The 22316-nt window shown below is 33.5% G+C and overlaps 1 protein-coding gene across 5 annotated transcripts in view; it reads right to left on the reverse strand.

The window, feature by feature from the left end:
- LOC146540263 (homeobox protein cut-like) overlaps window positions 1–22316 on the reverse strand; it is a 154245-nt gene that overhangs the window by 24972 nt on the left and 106957 nt on the right. For all 5 annotated transcript variants that reach the window (XM_085201258.1, XM_085201278.1, XM_085201252.1 and 2 more), the window contains exon 4: window positions 10277–10458. In XM_085201258.1, coding sequence (XP_085057384.1) covers window positions 10277–10458 — 182 coding nt within the window. The remainder of the gene's footprint in view (window positions 1–10276; window positions 10459–22316) is intronic.

A 22316-nucleotide genomic window follows, 5' to 3' on the forward strand; every position in this document is an offset into this window, starting at 1 on the left:
CACCTAACAATAGGGTTGTACCTTAATTACAATTTAATATATCACCAATTAAGCCTTTGATCGGGACACTCGACTAAATTTAGGTGTAGGTGGGTTACATTGGATATACAGGTGGGGCGTGACGTTTGTATTTGGCCGTGTTATTTCATTGTTCATACAAAACGGTCCCCGGTGGTTCGAATGGTAGCTAATTGTTTCAATTCTATAGTTAACTGTAGTTGTTTTCTTGAGTGTAGTTAGATCGATTAGTAAAGCTAGTTTTGAACGTAACTGTTGTAGTTACGTTATTATTTTGCTGTTATTAAAGTAAATTTACTTTATGATTTCTCTATTAGGTATATAACTTCCAGATCAGAATCCAGATTTTTATGTAAAATAACTAATTTTCTTAATTATCTTCGAGAAATAATATCACCAATTGACTGTAAACGGGAAAGCTAGTAGATTCGATCCCCTCTCAAGAAAATGAAATATTGTCTTAACATTAAGTTCCCTCTGCTTAACCTGCTGCGCGGGATACATCGTGAAGTTGATTTAAGTATTAAATAACATCACGAGACAAGCACTTAAATACTAATTTCGTGAATCTTTAAAAGTTTTAATATCGGTTAAGCAGTTTCCGGGGAAGTGTGTCAGGATGAGTCGGCGACACGGGTACTCGTATATTTTACTAAAGTGGCGGCCATGTTGCCTTGCCTTAGTTTAACAGCTTTGAAAGGTACAATATGGATAGAGCTGCCTTATAGTTGGTTGGTTGGTTGGTTTAATAATATTATATGAGGGCTGTCGGTTCGATTCGAAAATGAGTGCAGGAAAAGCTTAAAATAGCAATAGAGGCAGTGGGGGGGTTTGCGTCAACTGTAGCGACTGTTAACCTGACGCTTGTGAGTTCGATTGACACTCAAAAATATTTTTTTTTCTGATAACAAGGTAAAGCGCAGTATTGAGTTTAGCCACTCAACACGTAATGCCTTGAAAATTTGGCGGAAAGAGGAGAACGGAGTGTTCTAATACTAGGTTCCCTCTGTCAACCCTTCTATAGGTATACGAGATATAGCGTAAAGCGGAAAAAAAGATGTCTAACTATAATAATATAAGTAACAAAATAAGTTAAATTTCAACTAAGTTATAATAAAAGCGACTCTATGATATCTACTGTTATACACGGAAGCTTAAAAGCATCTTTGTCTTCGACCAAAAGCCTTCAGTTAAGGCTTGTAACACACTGAATATTTTACGAGACCAACTTTGGGGGGGAGTTTTTGAATTAATTACCGACGACACGTCTCGGTTTTGTAGTGTAAATATAGCTTTATTAGGGTCACAGGTTTTATTCCTTAGAGATATGTGGGATAACTTAAAAAGTTTAAATTTTTTGTTTTTTTTTTAGCTTCACGCTGTATCCCGCACTTAGCAGGGTTTTGCAATGCACGCTTTGCCGCGTTACCAGAGCGAGGAAATGAAAATATTAAATATTTTTTCCCTAGTGGGAATTGAATCCTCAACCGTCGCGTACGCTTGTGTTCCTGCGCCACTTTGGCCTCTTATCATAAAGATAGTAAATAAAAATAAAAAAGTTAACAAATAATAACTTGAATAAAGGTAGGTATTCTTTTCAGCATAAAGATACTTTCCATCGAAACAGTTAAAAGCAGTAATAAGTTTATTGCTTAAAGCTTCAAAAAACACTTCTGGCAGGGGTAAAGTGAAAAAAGTGTTGAGATGGCAATACACTGCCTTATTTTCGAAATATTACATATTGAGTAGCGTAACTCAACGCCGCTTTTCATCATATTTCCCCAAAATAATATTTTTTTCAACAAATAAAGCTATATTTCATGTTGAAGTATGAAACAACAGCGTTTGTGTAAAACAAATATTTTGCTAAACGTAAACGTATATAAGCAAAGTATCGAAGCTATTTTCTTTGTTCTCTACATAATTTTCGTTTGAACTTTGAATTTGTTACTTATAAATCAATATTAGATTCACCCCTTGGAAGTATGTCTTTGAAATAACCCCTAAACGGCGAATTCTCTTCGGGATAATTCATTAATCATTCGAACTTATTAACAGATAACTTTATAAAATCAATCTTTTAAAATTGTTTTGATTTAAGTTTGGCATTAGATTATCCAATTTTATTAATTGACGTTTTCAATTAATTGAAGTGTAGGAAAATACATTTTGTTACACTCCAGACATATTCTAAGTACCTGAGGTAACTTTGATAACGATGTATAAGACTATAGCCCTATGTAGGGAAGGTATATGGGCCTTTTAGCCTTAGCCTTTAAACTTTCTTCCGAAATGGGCTATAAAAAACTAAAAGTGATTTCTAATTCGAACCAGAAGTTCCTGAGATTTGCCCATTCAACCAAATAAATTCTTCTGATTTATAATATCAGGTTCCATCTTCAATGAATATTGATTGCTTGTTAGCATATTAGGACTATACTTTTCTTTCTATTTTACCGATAATTGTTGAATTAAATTGTATTAGAGTATTTATATTTAATTGTCAAATAATAAACAATGAAAACAGACGAAAAGACCAAATCAAAATTATTTTTAATGAAAAATGAAAAAGGAACAATAGAAAAAACAACACTTCATCGCCAATTATTCTCAAGGATGTTGTTATCACCAGATCATTCTTATCTTAATTCTTATCTGTTACCAATAAAAAAAAGATCGAATCGATGCTCCGATATCGGCACAAGGACGTGACGTCACCGTTATCAGCGATAAACCCCGCCCACCGGCCGCTGACCAATCGCGGCCGATCGATTGGTCAATACTGATACGCCTTGCCGAACGTGCCGATACATTATGTATTGTGTCTATACGTACGTACGTGTGTGTTGGCTTTTCTTTATATATTTTAAATGGAAAATTCGTTTTTTTTTGGATGTGTGTGTTTGGAGAAGATTTAGGTAATGTTAATAGTTTTTACCCTTTCTTCGGGTTTAGGTTCAGGTTACAAATTTGATACTTAACTTAGGAAACTTATGATATTTTAAATATTTTTTTTTTGGATTTTTTTGCTTTTCCAAAAGACTATAATAATATTGTTTTTCCGGAAACGAATTTTTAAAATTAATTATGGACGTTCAGTGACTTTTTTTAACAAGTAAACAGTTATTTTTGGCGTAGTTAAAAAATAGTTATAACAACTAAGTTTAATTAGCTTATGAAATGTATTACCTATAGGTTCTTCTTCCTTATATCTTCACCTCAGTTGGTTCTGATAATGGTGGCAAGTTCATGTAAATGTTTTTAGTTGAGTGAGTTTAAAGTGTTATTCCACATTGTTTCCAAGAGGCGCGGATTCAAATTCCGCTACCTTCAAATTTTTATATGTTTTCTAAAAGTATTAGAGTTTCCTATATATCTATGAACCTATCATTTAAGTATCACTAGCGCTACTTTTGAGTAACTTATCATTTATCTTCCAAGTGATAATAAAACATTATCACATAAAATTAAAGCATCATATATTCATAAATCTAATTGTATATCAAAGGCAAAAAAATATTCAGCCGAAAGAAAAAAAAGGTTAAGTGCGAGTCGCTCTTGTCCACCGAGGCTTCCGTATCAATTTCATAATTCAATTTAATTACTGAATTTCACTGGGTCAAGGGAAAGTACAACTTACAGAAGTTGACAAACTTAAGTTTGCATACATATGCACTCGTTTTGTAAGAAATGAACTACAAATATTCTTTTGTTATAATTTTTTTCTATGAAATAACCATAATTTTTTACTTTTCAGATTTCTTCTGGTTCAAAGGACGATAAACCTGAATATGTAATATTAACTTCAGCTTGTTACCTTCACGAGATCTCAAAATTAATGGACTTGGTCTATAAAGGTTCCTTATCTACCTTCTGAATTAAGGAACCCTAAAAAACTTAACAGTTGACATTACATCTAAAAATCTCTATTGACCAAAGCTCGTCCTCCATTTCTTATAAACTAGAGGTGTGCTTTATACAAACAAGGCATCGCAGTAAACAGCTTAGGACGTCTCAAAAAATGCCGGGAGAGTAAATTAGTTGATAAATTCAACGTTAAACGCTGTTCAAACACCGCCTAAGCAAACAGAGACAGGTGTCCAAGATATGGTCTTTTGATATATATATAAAGACCATAGGGTCTGTATGTATGTAGAATAGATATTTGATTTGGGTAAGCCAATGTTGGAAAAGGTAAATATGAATTTTAGTTTGTTTTGTTTTTAATTAAACACGAGGTAAGAAGATAAGAGTGATTTTTTTATTTGTCTTTTTTAGATTCTTACTCAGTAAATAGAGTGAGATGAGAATTTTGATTGTGTGAAAGTAATATGTGGTGCAGCTATCATAGTTTCCGAGTAATTTTACGACGGACGGATAAACATTTTTAATTGTTTGTTTTAATTTGTTTTTTGTTATAGGTACAGGTGTTTGGATTTCTTATTAAGAACTTTAGAATTTAACTAGAGAATAATCTTTATTATGGGTTTACATTTTTTGTATTGGCTCGTCTAATGCAATGTAAATATGGGTAGTTTAGATTATTTGTAATACATAATTTAGATTTATTTTATTAACATAATATGTTAGGTATATTTTCTATTAAAATACTGCGAATCACTGCCTACCCACCCTACTATATATATGCGGGATAAAGCGTGCAAAAAATATTGCATTTTAAAGTTCAACGTCTAATCAAATTAAGGAATAACAATATTTATAAATATAAATAATTTTTCATTGAGAATTCAACCCATAACCATTTCTTCAGGGTAGAAGGAACCTAGTATATACTCCGTTCCGTGTCCACAGAAAACAGTAAATTACTCGTATCTCGAGTGGAAATCGAACCCACACCCACCGCGTTTATAATCTGCCTCACGATCGCCAAAGTTAGCTCCGTTTATTAAATATTTATATCAAATCAATATTGCTTAACAAATTTGTATTTTAATCAGAATTCAGGGAGCGAACCAATCCCGGTATTAGTTGAGATTTGCCGCTGTATCGTCTCGAAATCAATCTACCCTCGAATAAGGTTTAATCTTTGGGTGCTGGCTATAACTTAATACTGACTTGGAGTTAAGTAAGTAAATAAGTAATATAATGGTACAGGTACTAGCTTACTACGAAATATACGAGATCAGGGATGATTTTTGAGGTATTTATCAGAAAATGGTTAAACGATATACGAGTAGTTTCCTAGTTCATTTCCTGTTGTGTAAAATTAAAGCAAAGCATTAGTTACGATCATTTAAATGCGACAACTCTAATATAAGTTTGAAATGGAGGACGGAGAGCGTCTACACTAGCCTCTTTCTTTTTACCTTTCAAGAATTCGAAAGTTTCGTGAAGATAGCAAAAAAATTTGGGAACCAACGAGAAACATTCCGATCATGGGAAACGCCAAATGGTCGCGTGCTGCCAATAATTGAGGCGGGGCTGGTATTCTATTCAATCCCCATTTATCTATAGACCTGTCGTGTAAGTCGATACTAGAAATGTTAGATTCTTTTTCTATTTCTATCATTTTCACGGTACTAACACTTGGCTGTTTCCACGATTTATAAATTGGTTGTATTGAATTGTAAGTAACATAATTATATAAGGTTATTTTTTTATAGTAATTTTCCTTGGGAAAATCTTCCTTTCCTTTCCTTTCCGCTCAATTCTGGATTAAATTTTTCCTCATACTTTTCTCCAGTGGGAATCGAACCCATAATCTAATGCGTACAGAGTTGCAAGCTTGTGCCCCTGCTTCACGGCTGGGCTCTTCTTCTCTTATTGACAATATTATTTCAATTACAAATGAAGTTGCGAAAATTAACGCCGCATTTTGACAAGTACAAGGAGAACAAAGTGTTTTAATACATTATTTTTCATTAAATAGAAGAATTCATGTTTCGATGGTAGTTTATAACTTAATTAAAACCAAATAAACTAAAATTTAAACCTAAAATAAAAATTTAAAGACGTAAGAAGACTTCCGCTCAAAATATATCGATAAATGACTATAAATAGTGTTCTATCACTCACACCCACTGTTTATGGTGTTTGAACAAGCGTGACTTTATGTCCCACTGTCGGCACCTTTGATGACCACCCTTTGATGGTTCAAAGAAGCCGACCATCGGTCACCATATTGGTAAAAATAACACATTAAATATATGAAAGAAACATTGGTTGTTCGTGTTTTGGCGTGAAGACGTAGTTTTGTTTTTATTTTTTGTTAGTTTCATATTGTATCCCGTTTATAGTAAAGTAAAGGGAACCTAGTATTAGGATATTACGTTCCCATTAAGGCACATTCGTACCCCACGATGTTGAATGAACATATAAATTTTAATTACAATGGTTTTTTCCAGCTTTTTGCTTTATCTGAAAATAATTTGAATAAAATTCCTCCCCGAGCTGGGATCGAACTCACAACCGTCGTGTTTATAACCAGAGGGTGTTGCACTGTGCCATGACGGTACCAACGTAAAATAAGATAAAGGTAAATTTACAGGATAATAGGGAGCGGGATAATTGATTACTTTTTTATCACGGATGTTGACTGATAGCTTCCTGTATGATATGAGAAAGATCAAATATCTATTGTTTTAAGCTTCACGCTGCATCCCGCATATAGCGGGATAGGCAGACGATCTAGTGTTAAGACGTTGAGTTCTCTTTTTTAATCTGTGCGGCGTTGAGTTACGCGAAACAACACGATGAAAAGCATATATCCAAAGGATTGGTTTTATTTCTATTCAAAAACTTTTAGAACTTTTTCTTATCGAGGTCTTGCGGTACGAAGCAGACATGTTTAGGTGAAATTCTAAGATTAATTTCGTTTAGTGCTACGAAAGCAGCTTCAAAGTAAGCTTTTGGAGTTTTCACGTTACTATTTCGAATTGAAACCTCTAAATAGTGATGTATCTTTTAAAAAATCTTATTCAAGTTTAATTTAGTGGAGTGATAATTAGCAGCTTTGGCTGTAAATTTGATGGTCATGGATTCAACAAAGATTTTTTTTAGCTTCAAGCTGTATCTCACGTGGAAGGAACCGAAGGAGAAGTGTCAACACACTACGTTCCGTTTATTGACTAATTTTCAAGCCACTTCTCTCATTCTAATTGGTTTAAGTAGGTATAGGCTCTTAACTAAAAAATATAAATTACAGTTCAAACGCAAGTTAAATTTTTACATTTCTTTGTAAGTAAAGCATTTTTTTAAAGACTTCTTTTGTCAAGTCCTGTATGGAGTGCAGTAAAATACTAACAAACAAACTTTTAACTGACTTTAAAAATAAACACATAAAAACATAGGAAGTGGTCGAAGTGATTAAGACGTTGTTAAAGGATTCGAAATTTAGATGTTCAAACAAAAGATAATATTACTTTTAAATGGCTTGAAAGCTGATGAGGCACAAGGGTTTGACTGTAACGTGATCTTTGTGGGTTCGATCTCCATTTCTCATGCCATTCTTGCTAAATCCAAGAAATGAAAATATTAACAAATCGCGCACAAAGCAGCGTAGGCAGAGGGAACCTGGGAACCTAGTGTTAAGGCATACCATTCACGAACTCATCAAGTCAAATAAAAGCTTATAATAAAGTCTCTAATGACGACTAGTTGCCTACATCATTAAAAGTAATTTCTCTAGAATTGAACCCACTATATCTGTCACCTTAAGTAAACTTATGAACTAAAATAACATTTACCATATTTAATGTCCAACAAGTACTCGCTGTTGCATATCGAGTTAAATTAATTATTATATAAAGTTAATATTTAATATAGATTATAATCAAATTTATTCATATCTGAGCTTATAATTGCATATTATTTATAATATATTTAACATTGTAATATTTAAATTTTTGTTATTTATTTAGGTACTTATTTACGTTGAAACGGATATGTAGTAATTATTTTGTAACATATCTTTATAAAAGATACTTTTTATGTGGGTATGGGTTCGATTTTCACTTGAGGAAATATTGGGAAATTAACTCTTAGTTCTACATGCCAAAGGCCAAAGGCCAAAGCGGTAGGTTCGATTTCCACCACGAGACCTTTTTCTTGAAAAAAAAAAGAAAATAGAAATAACATTAGAATCTCCGTCAGAACTAGAATATATAAATAATTTCTGTATGCACATCAGTACATACCTCTTGAACCAATAAACTAACAACCCCAGGTTATTTTGTCAAATATTCTCTGTTTGACCGCTACCAGGTCACTATTGACACTGTCCGGGGAGGAGGTCCCATATAATATATTTTTTACTTTTTTTCCATCAAAAAATGAACCCGCGACAACGGTCTCCCATCTCACATCTACTCGCTAAACGATTCGAGATAAGGAATTTAGCGGCCTACACCCGTGTTTGAACAATTTATTGGAACACAAATCGCTCCCTGAGAAACGTTTGTAGGTAGATATATATTTTTTTTATTTCCTGTCCCAGTGGGAAATATAAATAGTATTATCGGAATCGAGAAAATCGATTGTTTCTTTACATCGAGATATCGTCATTTCCTGTGTTAATTGATAAGTTTGCTTTATTTGATTAGTTTTGTGTGAAATCTAGTAAAATTGTGGTTTTATGTTATTATCTTTAGATACCGATAGATAGATTAGCAGGTAGGCAGGTGGAATCTAGTGTCGAGACACTCCGTTACCCACTTTCCGCCCAATTTTCAATATATTCCGTGTTGTAGCGGAGTTAAACGCAGCGCTTTGTCTTGTTAAAGCGGTAAAATAATTCTCTACTCAAAACTATCATTATTCACACGCAAATATTTAATAATACTATTCAAGTTTTTCAACAAAACCATGAATAAGTAAAGTAAATTCAAGAAAACGACCATTTCTAAACAAAGAAAGCGAAGACAAATTATTTAAACAGTAAACCTACTTTGTTTGCCGACCCTACCTTTGACTGATAACGCAGTGATAACACAAGTTGGATATGCGTTGCACAAATACCTCTTATTAATAAATGTTTAGAATCATTGCAAAAGAAAACAATGACACCTAGTCTAATAATAGATGAATCTATATAAATAGAGGTAACTGTGAACGCGAAGATTGCGGGTTCAATTATTTTCATTTCCCCGCTCCGGTAGAAACCGCAGCGTTGAGTTACGCCACCTAATATGCAATATTCGAAAATAAAAAAGTCTCTACATTAGATTTTCTCTACATACATACTTATACAAGAAATGTAAAGCTAAAAAAACTATTTTTGTCCATATATTATATATGAGATAGAAAAGGCCTCACGCTCTATCCTTACCCAAGGCCTACGATTGCCCAAGAAGTAAACATTATAATCTTTAGGGGTGAACGCCCAGTAGATAGCTTATCAAGTTTATTAACACAGCCTTTGAGATGCACGAAATCATTGTTATAATGTAGGGACGTTATAGGATAGGATGTTGTTTTTTTAGCTTAATGGAGTATCCCGCATCTCTTAGGGATAAGGGAATCTAGTGTTTAGACACTCCGTTCCCTACGCACCACCGCATCTAACGCTGTGCTTTCTGTACTATAATGTGAAAATGAAAATAATTTCGTCAAGTGGGAATCGAACTTACAACCATAGCGTTTACAGTCAGATTCTATGCCGTTGCGCCAAGACGACCTCACGTAACGGAATATATAGATTTTTGTGATTTTTTTTTTATTTTTCAAGACAGGCTGTCGAAATTGTTTTCCAGTTGTTAAGTATCTATAGCCAAATTTTCTCCAAAAAAATATTTCTAAATAACAGGTAAGACCTTTTATAATATTTAAATACCTTCCTATATCATTACAATCAATATCTATAATGATATCACCTACACTAATACATCCTGGTTCCAAGGCGACAGCGACAAAGGGGACGCGTCTAGCATCCACAAGTAGTGCATTTGCTAATAATTTATATGAAACGTGGATATTATGGCAGATCTAAGAAAAGCATTTGTTCTATCGTTAGATTCATTTAAATATTGTATTTATATAGTTAATAAAGGTATTTTAAATTTATTTTGCAGGTTTAAGATTTTATTTTTTTGTCGGCAAAGGGAATATTGTGACACTCCGTAAACCAAGACTCGTCCTATTTTCGAGACATTACGTGGTGAATATCGGAATTCAACACCGCGTTTTCGACAAAAGAAGAGAAATGAGAATAATTTATATGTACCCATTTCCCATACTTGGAATTCAATTAACATTTGATTTTAATTAAAATCCTAGAAACGAACAATATACAAATACGCACCTGATCTCCCTTTTAATATCATCATAGTCCCGCTGAGTGTCCAGCCTGGCTTCAAGCCTGGCGATATGCTGTTTCTTCTCATCCAACCTCTCCTCCAGCCGCTGCAGCTGTTGAGCGTGGGCTTCCTGCAACGCTGACAGCGACGCCTGTAGCCTTCTCACGTCTTCTACTAATTGCGATATCTGGAATAAAAGAAATAAGTATTTAATACCACGCTTTACTCGCTTACACTTATTATTATATTATACACAAATTATAGAATATTTTTTCCTAATTTGTAGTTTTTGTGTTATTTTGATGTATAAGGGTCATAATCAGAAAAAGTGTCCTTTTTGTGTCTTTTCTTGTCCCGCTACTTTGAATGCGTTTTAAAAATACAATTTTAAAGATAATTTAAATATTTTGCCATTTACGATAAATTTATTTATTAACTTAAAGATTTTTGTAATATTTTAAATGTATTATGGCAAATAATAGTATTTGTTGTTAGTTGCAAAAAACCTTTCAAAATGCTTCCATACAATTTTTCGTGTCCCATTCACCACTTTACTTTTTAAGAATTGATTTGTTACGAATGTTTATGGTTTTATTTGATTTCAGATATGTTTATATTACTTTACTTTATGCATAATATTAAATAGAACTACTTTTATTGATACATTATTTAATAAACAATATATATTAGTTAAGTAAATTTGTCCCAAAATATTGTCTTTTTGTTACTCAGGGCTAGTAACGTACAATTAAATTATGAACGCAATTATTTTGGATGGTGTTTACTATTGTTTTTTGTTGTGGCACCATACTTCTAAAAGTCAATGCTGTCGTAGCTACAACAAGTAGTGTTCTCGCAGCAGTAGAGGGGTTCAAATGTTTTAGAGGGAATGCGTGAAATTACATCTCAGGGTTATAAACGGCTTTTATTTTGGTAAGTATTCTATAATTTCGTTTTCTTGTTTATGTTATTTGCTTCTTTTTACAAAATCTCAAAAAAGAACTTCAGTGCTTGCAGATGCAACACGTGGCTTATGAGCAAATATTTAAAAGGGTTAGAATTTCTCAGATTTCATTCTCAATTTCGTTATATTTCGTTACGTAACGAAATTGAGAAAATATGAAGCCTAGTTCACAATTACGGTACCAATGTTTTCTTATATATGTTTATAATAAAATTGTATCGAACCGGTGCTTGTATATGGAAGATATGTATATAAGAAAAAAAAATTGCTGGCATATGAAAAAAACTATTAGTGACTTTTCATAAAATAAAGTAACCAAAAATAATGATTTTTAAGTTTTTTGCTTGTTTGCTTGTTTGTCTGTGTTTGTGCACGCTAATCTCATCACCGATTTAGTTAAAAATATTTTTTATTCTGCCTGAAATTTGTTGTGATTTTGTGATTATTATTTTTTGATAAATATTTTTGTATTTTCAGTAAGCGTCATGGCTCCTATGTCAAGTGCTGAAATACATAAAAGATATAGAGAACGTCTTAAAAAGACCAATCCTATTAAATATGAAGATATGCGGAATAAACACTTACAAAGAATTAAATTTAATTCCAGTGATAACGACTCAAATTTTGATATATTTTAAAGTGGATTTAATTTTATCATTAACTTTGTGATCTCTAACTAGAAATATAAGTTTATTACGTTACTAACTAGCATTATTATATTGTTCATATTGTCAGTTTGTTATGTTTTCTTCTTACATTTATAATCTGTTAATTCAACGATGAATGATGAATCTTTAAAATTTTAATCTGTGTCTCATTAAATAAAAAAAACAATATTTTATTCATATAATATCCTTATTTTGTTGTGTATAATGCCTTATGACATCAGTTTCGTAACAAACATTATCAGTGTTGTTACTTATCAGTTACGTTACGAATTCGAAAATGTCCACTTTTCTGATTATGACCCATAAGCTATATTACTGTAAAAAATCATCTAAGTCTGTTTAGTAGTTTTTGCGTGAAAGTTGAATAGATAAGCAATCATCCTCCCAAATTTTCACGTTTATAATATTAGTAGGACAAACCTAACTTTTGGCTATACGATGGTTATGCATTCGATTCCCACTTAGAGAATTGATTTATCACAAGTAAAACAGAATACGGTGTTCTTTTACGTCAAAAAACCAAGCACAATGTCTCGAAAACGGAACGTGGAGGCTAATCCAATGTACTAAATTTAATTATCGAGATTTTATTGTACCTATTTAAAATATATGGAAGCCATTAAAATCGTAAAGTACCTAAGTCATAATTATATTATAAAAATGAATATAGATATAAATGTTAAATATTACTTTGCGTCACTAAAAACCTGTGATAAACACTATTATTAGTTTGTTTTGGAATTATATTTGATTAATTCATCGAGGACTACCATACTTGTTTGATGAGTGGAGGTGTGTGATTGGTAGAAAAATGTAACGACGCGCGCTTATCTAAAACATATAAATTGATAATAATAATCATATTAAGGTTTACTGGTGATTTTGGTGGGTGGAACGAATATGATTCATTTTGTCATTGAAAATAATATTATTTAGCACCACTTTGAGGCCGAATTGGACGAAACCCAACGCCGTGCTAGTACCAGACGGAGATTAATTTAAAATCTGTTTAAACCCAAAAATATTTCTTTTAATGGTCATTTTGACGTCCATCTACAATATTCTCCTATCAATAAGTCCATGAAACAACGTATATATCAATTCAAAGCAGGATTTGCCACTTGTTCAAACAGTATAGGATGTATCTAGCAATCTTCACGGTCGAGTGAGGACGACACCTGCGCAATTGATATCTTCCGAAGGTCGGCGAATAGCATCTTGTGTGGAAGTACTGTGGAACTGTTCTACCTAGGGTATACAGTGGTAGGGGATTTGATAGGAACTGTTTGAACTGTAGAGACTTACATAAAGATAAAAAAATATAGATCTCGTTTTCTAAAATTTAGATTTTTAAGAAATTAATTAGATAATAAATGATTATTACGTTCTTAGATTTTTGTCGTCCATGCCTTTTTTGTTCATGTCTTTTGCTTGTTAAAGTTTTGGATTTTTTTAATAAAAAAAGGTAGATATTATTTGTATTACTGTTATACTAATAAAAATAATAATTTACAAAATTATTTAGTCATGCTTCTCTGGGGTTTTTTTATCGAATAATGACATTCATTTTTTATGTACATAAATAAATATACCTAAGAGGCAAATATTTTTTAGAAAAAACGTTGTATTTTACCTATAGTTCGATAGATACTGTAAAAACTATAATCACCAGTCAAAGAAAAGTTAGTGCCTCCGTTCTCCGTTTTCTACCCCCGAATTGCGGCAGAACTAAACACTGCAATACTAAAATATTTCATATTTATACACCGCAATAACACAAGGTATTACGATTCTAATAAATACAATACATCAGTTGTTTGAAGACTTGACCTTCGATATGCCCTCGCTCGACCGTGAAGATCTTGGAGATACGTTTCAGCGGAAATCCAAAGCTTCCTTCCATGCAAATCAATGGAGGCCGTCTGTTATTACCACTGATAAGTATTAAAGGAAATTATACTTATTACTTGGTTATTTTATATTTTTTATTGGAGAATTGAAATTAAAACGGAATAGGGAGGGAGAGAGACTCTAGTGTAGAGACACGTCTTTCTCTAGTTTTTGAGACATCATCATTGATTAGCGAAACAGAATACCGCACTTCATCTTGTTAGTGAGGATCCATCTTCAATCTGGTTTGATTTTTTTAAAGACTATTTAAAGGACTAGACATTTGTACCTATATATCATGTTCTTGACATACAAACATAACGAACATACGTGTATATATAGAGACTTTATCTATTGTTTTTTCTTAGAGTATTATAATATACGATTGATGGAATTTACGTCGAGTTTAGTAGAGATTTATACACTATTTATTTTAGTATTAAATACTGCGTACAAATTAGTCATTCACTAATAACACCTACTATAAAATATCATCATATACCTAAATAACAGCTTCACACACAAACAATATGTTGAAAAATCATTCATTTTCGTATTGCATTATGATTTATTTTCATATAATCACGAAAATTATTTAATCACTATATTTTTATGATTTTATTGTAATTATGAAAATATAGCAATAAAGGCTTTATTGGGCTGTAATAAGGGATAGATTTGTATGTACTGGCCGTTGCCTTGAAGTATATCTTCTGAAGGTATCAGTGACAAATGTTTGGTGTTTGATCAAATATTACTTTGACCTTGGATTGAATATAGCATGTCTTAAAGTGAGTAAAACCTTATTTCTGTTGTAAAAAAATAATTAAATAGTCAGCTTATACACTGAAACGTATGAAGAAAATTGATAGAATTTTTGTAGTTTGACGCAATTTTTATTAGGGTAAATAGAGAATATTTAGTGTTAAGACACTCTGTTTTCCAAACGCCTAATGTCGAGATATTAGGTTGAATGTCACACAACGTCACATTCTATATTGTTACCAGAGAGAGTAAATGAGAATCATTTATATATGCGAGTGGGAATCGAACCAATAACCGCCACGTTTACAGTCACACTCTCTACTACTGCTCTATAACAGCCACTTCTTCCATATACAACATAAAATATATAGAAGAAAATTGTTATACATTTTTTTCCTATTTCCTTCTTAGAAATAAAGAAAACTAATATATGTATGAATATTATATTTATGTATTAAATACAGACATACATACATTAGGTATTATTCTTGCGGGTATTTCGCGCTTGACTCGCTTATTATCTTTTTTGATCTAGCAATAATATAACCTACGAAATATACTCGTACATGTTTAATTAGAATGATTTATATATTTGTTCTGTTGACTTTTAGTCTTTAATTAACATCATTTGATAATAATACGTGGTAAAGTATGTAAGTACTTATATACTCGTATGTGAGGTTATAAATGTTTCGGCAATGAAAAGTTGAATTTATTACATATTTATATTACTAGCATTTGCTTGCGGCTTCGCCCGCGCGGTCTAAAAGCATGCAGCATTTTAGCAGCAGCAGCAAATTATTAAGCATGTATTTGTTGTCTTTTTACCTAACTTGTTCTATAGGACACGAAAATTTTTTTTCAATTAAAGACAATATTCTTGAGATTGACGCATTCAACCAAACGAACTGCACTAAAGATATAATATGAGTATTATTAAGAAATATAGATAGGATTTTATAGGGTGACTGAAAATTTATTATATATCGAAAGAAAAGTCTAATAATATATTACATTAAGTTTTTTTATCGTTGCAATACGAAAAAGGGCTCAGTTTCCAATACATATCTTTTCATAAAATATAATTTTTAATAAGTATGTTCACATAGTGTAAAACAAAGCTGTTAGTAATCTTTGATATATAAAATACCTTGTAAACACGTTTCCACCGTACAAATAGTACGCATAAAAAGTATTAGTTAAAACGAAATTTCCCGGCGCAGAACCGCGAGTAATTATTGTCTTAATTCGGCCGCCGTTGACCGCCGTTATGTGGGTGGGTCAAAGTGGTAGAGGTAGCGACTTCACTTTTTAAAAAGGGGATGAACTTTTACGAAGCTTAAAATTGGTATACAAAAGTTATGAAATCACTTCAAAATTATTATTATAATTTGCTTATTTTTATTTTAATAATTAGTTATTCAAACAGAAAATATTTAATATTTGGTTTTTGTTAATTTTTGCAACGTTTACGTACAAAAATGAATTATAAAATAAATTAAAACAATAAAATCATTAGTTGCTGATAATGAAAAATATATAAAAATATTAAAACAAGGTCGAGTTTAACGAGATATCATTATAAATTACAAAGCATTTATATGGCATCGTAAGAAAAACGCCGTGTAAAATGTTTTTGCAACAATAAATGTAATTATAGTCTCGTTTTTATCATTGCGGAGGTTTCGAAATGCGCATCAAATAAACACACAGAGGTAGCGATGTGCAATATGTAAATGAACACACCTGTTTCATATTCAACTTTATTTTATTACTTGAAACAAGCTTACAAGATATTAAATATTTACATAGCAACACGCCCAGTGGCTTCAACTCAAACGCTGTCGCTTATGACTCGGGACGAACGGGGTTCCTTCTGAAGGGTTAAAGGGCAACCCTTGACAATTACCTACAATCATTACTATGGACAATTATGTTTTCGACCACCGACCTCACAGTTGCAGGTTTTTATTGAAGGCCGGTTTTTAGTTTAATTGCTGTCTTTTTGGACGCCTCCGCAGTGCGTGATTACACGAATCCCTCCCGTTTCGGGTGATTTCTGTGATCAACAGCCCATGAGGTTTAGTGGACAAGGCCCTAATGTAGACGGAAATTACCTACAATTAACCTTACCTTGTTACAACAAATAAAAATTGTCCATGTATGAGTATTTAACCGTTTCGTTCAAAAATTATGTGAATTACAAGAGATTATGTACTAAAAAAACTTACAAAAAAAAAAATATAAAGAAAAATCGTCTGTAATAAATAGATTATATAATACTTAAACAACGTGCGTAATCAAGTTACCTACTTTTAAAAGAATCTTTTGTAACAGCACTCGCTTATTCGCAGAATGCAAAGCACAGTACTGAGCTATAAATCGCCGCGACGTCTCCGGCCCGTTATCGTGTCGGCCCCGTGTCGCCTTTCGATCGCACCACGCAATATCACATATCATTTTGAACCCCATTTAAATCACAAGACATAATGATGAAGTCAGTCTTATTTCAGCACTTTGCTATATAACGATTATGGTAAGAGATCTTGATGCCATCCATCACTTAGAGCTGACAGTATATCATAGTTTTGACAACTTACGAAAACACCAGCTCTGTTGTGACAATGCTTTAGTGATAACTGTAGGATTTAAATTGTACTCATTATGCAAGTTCTGTATTAATACGGATATACAAACATCTACACGACAGCTAAGCGATTGCCACAAAATGCACCACGATCTAGGATTGATAAGCAGGAATCACGAAATATGCAAGCTTTTTGGGGTAATAAACTCGAAAAGACTTGCTTAGAAAGAGTCGATTTCCATCGAGATATTAAACGGCATCGCAATAACCGCCCACGCGACTGTTTGCTTGTTTTACCGACGATGTCTGTCATTTAGCAATCTCGTCGTTATTCGAGGTTATCGGCCGGATAGGTCGGGATTATCGTCTAATGAGGAACGCCTTCCTACACTTTTGTCTTTATCAAGTACAAGAGTACAAAAAACATTATAGCAGTGGAAATGTTTCATATAACACTAGATGAGAATCTCATTTCACTTCCAAAGGGTAAACCAAACAAAGAGATCACCAAAAATATCGGACACAATAAACATCGCAGATGGGAAATGCGCTATGATGGATCGACATTTTCATATTAACTTTCGCATTAAAAGTAAAAGAACGCGATCAGAAAACGGGGGAATGTGAAAGTACGTCAATAGCAATAGACAGGAAATCTAATAAAGTAACAAAACTCAACCAATTCGGCCCCTGACAATCCATCGTCATAAATGTGTACAGGTCTCAATCACAAAAGAAGTGATGAAAGACAAGTGGGCGAATAAAAAACGCATAATACGCCATTTTGCCGTCACAAAGTGGAATCCATGTCGGCGATCTGTCAAACTGGTCAAACATGAGCGAATTGGCGGGCAACCGTTATTAGCCGACGAAACGCGAGCGAGCGGCCCGCTGCCCGAGAACTGCCCTCCGACCCCCTTCCTCGACCCGGGCACTGCTGCGGGCAAAAGCAAAAAGACGTTCAGATAGCTTCTACGGGCGGAAAGTCGCTTTCTTTTTTCCACATCTATCGCAGGCACTGTATAGTTTAAAGCGAGTTTCATTTCGGGGAAAAATGATAAATGACGTGAATGATTGAACAGCCGGACACGAGTTTCGAATCTCCGAAAGAGATTTCTGATTCGTTTTACATTTCATTCGAATTATGACAAGTTCATACCGTCGCGCCGCACACACCTACCTATCCCTACAGGATTAAAATGCAGAAATTTATCGGCCATTTAGTGGATTGTCACGACACTGGCAACATTTTATAAATATTCACAACATTTGTCGCGGCGCTTTTGCAAACCAGCGCGGTGTGATTGACAACAGACGTCACGACTATCAATCAGCACGCGTGATCAGAAAGCCTCGTGTGATAAAAATTTGCCGCCGCTGATCTCGCACGATATCTATTATTGCAAACGCAAGGCACATAATACAATGGCCATTTTTGTTTGTGAAATTCGCAAATAATGTCATATTTGACGTTGACAGCGAAATTGGCGGGAAGTTTGTCTATGCACTTTTGATGTAGCGTTCGGATTTCGTGTTTGAAAGGCATTGACACGAGCCATTAGTGGCTCCGCGATTAGTTGCCGTCTCGTCCGCTGACAGCTGATAGATACTCTTCGATTTTTTGTTCATCGTCGTTTTTGACGTGAGCCGATACGAACATCGAGGAGTAGGCAGCCGGAATGCAATTGTCTGTAGTTTTGAGGCAGACAACGAAATGAAGCAATTATAAGTTGTGGAACCTCATTTATTGCCTGTCTATCGTTGCTGTTATAAAACCGAATGGAGAACTAAGTTTCGCTTGTTGTGGCAATAAGTTGATATTATTCGATGCCCGCTTTTGCGAAATTTGGGAGTTGTGTGTACGGTGTTCTGCACTAATTTGAAATTATTGAATATTTGACCTGAAACACTATTATTTCAGGATTACGTGACAATTAGCATTATAATTCTAAAAGTTCTATCTTTAAAACTATTAATAAGATAGGTCATAATTAAGCTGGCGCGTAATTTGGTGAGCTGCAGCCTTCTTTACACGTCAGCACTCGCACGCTAGTTTCGCACGCTAATAGCTAAAATATACAGCTTTGGAGATTAATGGCATTTAAAGGAAAGAAAATTCGCGAGGTTTTATTTCGCGTATAGAGCTCATGCATCATTGCGCGCTGCAAAGATATCCAGGTTAGATTATTTTGAGTAACAGCGGGGAAAAAAGCAGCAGACTATAAAATATCGTTGGCGCAATTAAAAGGTGTAGTACGCTTGCCGTGTCTTGGTAGTTTTATTCTGAAAATGCTATTTTGATTTATGTCTATTTCAAAATGTACAGTAATAAATAGGTTTCCTAATTATACAGCGCCTGGTGAACTGTGATCACAAAAATAGCTTCATTTTTGTAGCATTCGTTGAAATTAATAGGCTTCATTTAAATGTTATGTTTTTTTTTTTTTAGGGTTCACGATTTATACCACATATGACAGGTAGAGGGAACCTATTGTTAAGACACTTCATTCTCCGTTTTCTTTCACATTGCGTGTTGATTGGTGAAATTCAACGCCGCGGCCTGTCTTGTGGTAACAAGAAGAGCGAGGAAAATGAAAGCCATCCGTTCCCCCAACTGGGAACCAAACCCGCAACTGTCACGTCGACAGTCATATCACAGTGTCGCTGCGCCACGACCGCCTCTTCTGTATATTTAAGTAAGTATACGAGCATTCTTATTGTTAATAGTAACTTTAGCGAAGCGATGTCTATAAATCTTAAAATAGGGGTTTTAATAGTAAAGAGCTTTTAAAATCAGCATTATTCTTTAGTCCGATACAATGGCGGGCAATGAACGCCGAACAGCTGATTCGGTTGTTTCGTTCGGGAATGCAATCTAGATAATTATTTTAATTCAGTTTCGGATTTATCGCTCGGCTGAAATCGAAATTCTGGCCAATTCGGACTAATTTTTGGTTTTAACTATAGTTTTTGGCTGTAATTATAATTACTTTCATTTCTCTGCTTTGGTAGGTATGGCGTGATGTCTTGATAATTAGGCGAAAAGTGGGTTGATGGAGTGTCCCAACACTAGGGTGTTCCTACACTCCGCTCAGCGAGAGAAAGCGTGAAACTGCTTTTGTACTTTTACTAATGAAATATAATAAAGACGCTACCATAACATAACAATATTTCTATAAAACATAATAGAAAATTCTAAAATCCACTTGATTTTGATAGTGATTTCCTGACGTTTAACGCGTCAAGACGATGTTCCGTTGCACAACGGAAATTGGGTCACGAGTGATACCGGAACGGGATGCTGTAGGGACGGGCTGTGACTTATGAAGCTAGAACGGATACTTGTAATGTTATATATTTTTTGATTTCTCTTAATAATTTGTATAGATTTTAATAGTGATTTTCCGGGTCATATATCAGGTTTTTTATTATAGTTTAAGATATTATTAAAATATATTGATATGTTTAATATATTTTTAAAAGTATTTTTGCCGAATTCTCATAGTATAGTAAATCATTTATGTATATTAAAAAGAGAAAAAGAACAAGAATATATCCCCCATAATGATAATGACCCAGGAGAAAATAAAATTATTAAATATTCATTTACTACCAGATTGAACTCACAACTGTCGAGCTAACAGTCACCACCGCCTATCACGCCTGACGATACTTAGATTATATTAATAACAATAAAAACACATAGATATATCTATGTGCGACAAAAGACAACAGAAAAACAAAAGATCCTAAAATTCGATATTAGTAATTAGTCGGAGTTTTCTAATTAGACTGTACAAATAAACGAAATAAAGCATTAAGGAGTTGTGCAAATAGTATGGAAGAAGGGGGACTCTACGCGTGTATAGATACTGAATGGGGTAACCGATATTATACTTAACATGTTGATTGATTTAATCAAACTATTTAAATTTTTAGTCTGTATTTGTAGTTATAGTAATATTTGTGGTTGAAGATTAGATAAATTGATAAAAAAATAATTCATGCTGAATTCTCCATATAGAAGAGTAGGCAGAGAGAGCCTAGTGTTTGCTAGTCAAAAAGACTCAGTTTTTCATATCTCGTCCAATTCTCTAACAAAAAAATTCTCTCCGACTACTCTGCTATATGAAGGATGTAGCATGAAACTAAAGAAAAAAAATACCGAAGCCACATCCAGAGTCCATTGATCTGCACAAACACCCGTATACAAGCTTCGTAAGCAAATAATATGACAAGATAAAGAGAATGGGAAACGATATTATGCATTAGTACATTCAATTTAATGGAGGGTAGCAGGGTGGGCGGAGAGAACTAAGTGTTAAGACTTGTTTTTCGCTTTCCGTACCGACTTTAAGAACTTAACGCCGCTACGGAGCGAGAAAATAATTGAATGCAGAATAGGCAGACGCTACCTTGGAACCTTGTTTTAAGAATATCACCGAACTCTGAAGGCGTTTAAAAACTCAACACGAATTGCGGAACTCAACGCCGCAACATACACAATTTCATAAAAACTTAGCAAAGTTAATTTAACTACTGCATTGAAATTAAAACGTACAAAAATAGATAAGACAGGCAATGTAAACAATTCCTCCACACCGATTACCCCGTTGATTGGCTAGAACTCGCACTTACCACCAATTAGCCTTAAGTATGAAGCTAATAGCAAACAAAATGGCACTAAAATTATGAGACGTTTATTTTAAAGGATATTAAAACTATATAATTGCTGGATAGAAAGAGACCGCCGTCATAGCTGCCATCATTCCAGGGCAACTCCGCGAATTCTCGAGACATGTTGACACCCGCATAGCTCTGTTTGTATGTATGTATGGGCAAATCATTTTTTCACACAAAATTCTTCTGTAGCCACTGCACTGCGTAATTATAAACAAAATTGACATTAATTGCCTCCAGCTCAAAGTAGGTTAGCGATTTCTAGAAATAATTCCCTCTTAATGTGTAATGAAGCGCTGTTTTTTTATAGCTAAAGAGTCCTAGGCTGACTATTTTTAGACTAGACGTTTCTCGTTATATTTTATATCCAATTAATCACATATTTACTTGTATCCAAGAAGGAATGTCGAAATAACAAGAAAAAACGCGAAACATCATTATATTTATGGAGCATCAACATTACCATATATAGCTAATTATAATTTTGTACA

This window comes from Heliconius melpomene, chromosome 2 (assembly GCF_056956725.1).
Source record: "Heliconius melpomene rosina isolate 202511_hmr_F chromosome 2, ASM5695672v1, whole genome shotgun sequence".
Lineage (NCBI taxonomy): Eukaryota > Metazoa > Arthropoda > Insecta > Lepidoptera > Nymphalidae > Heliconius > Heliconius melpomene.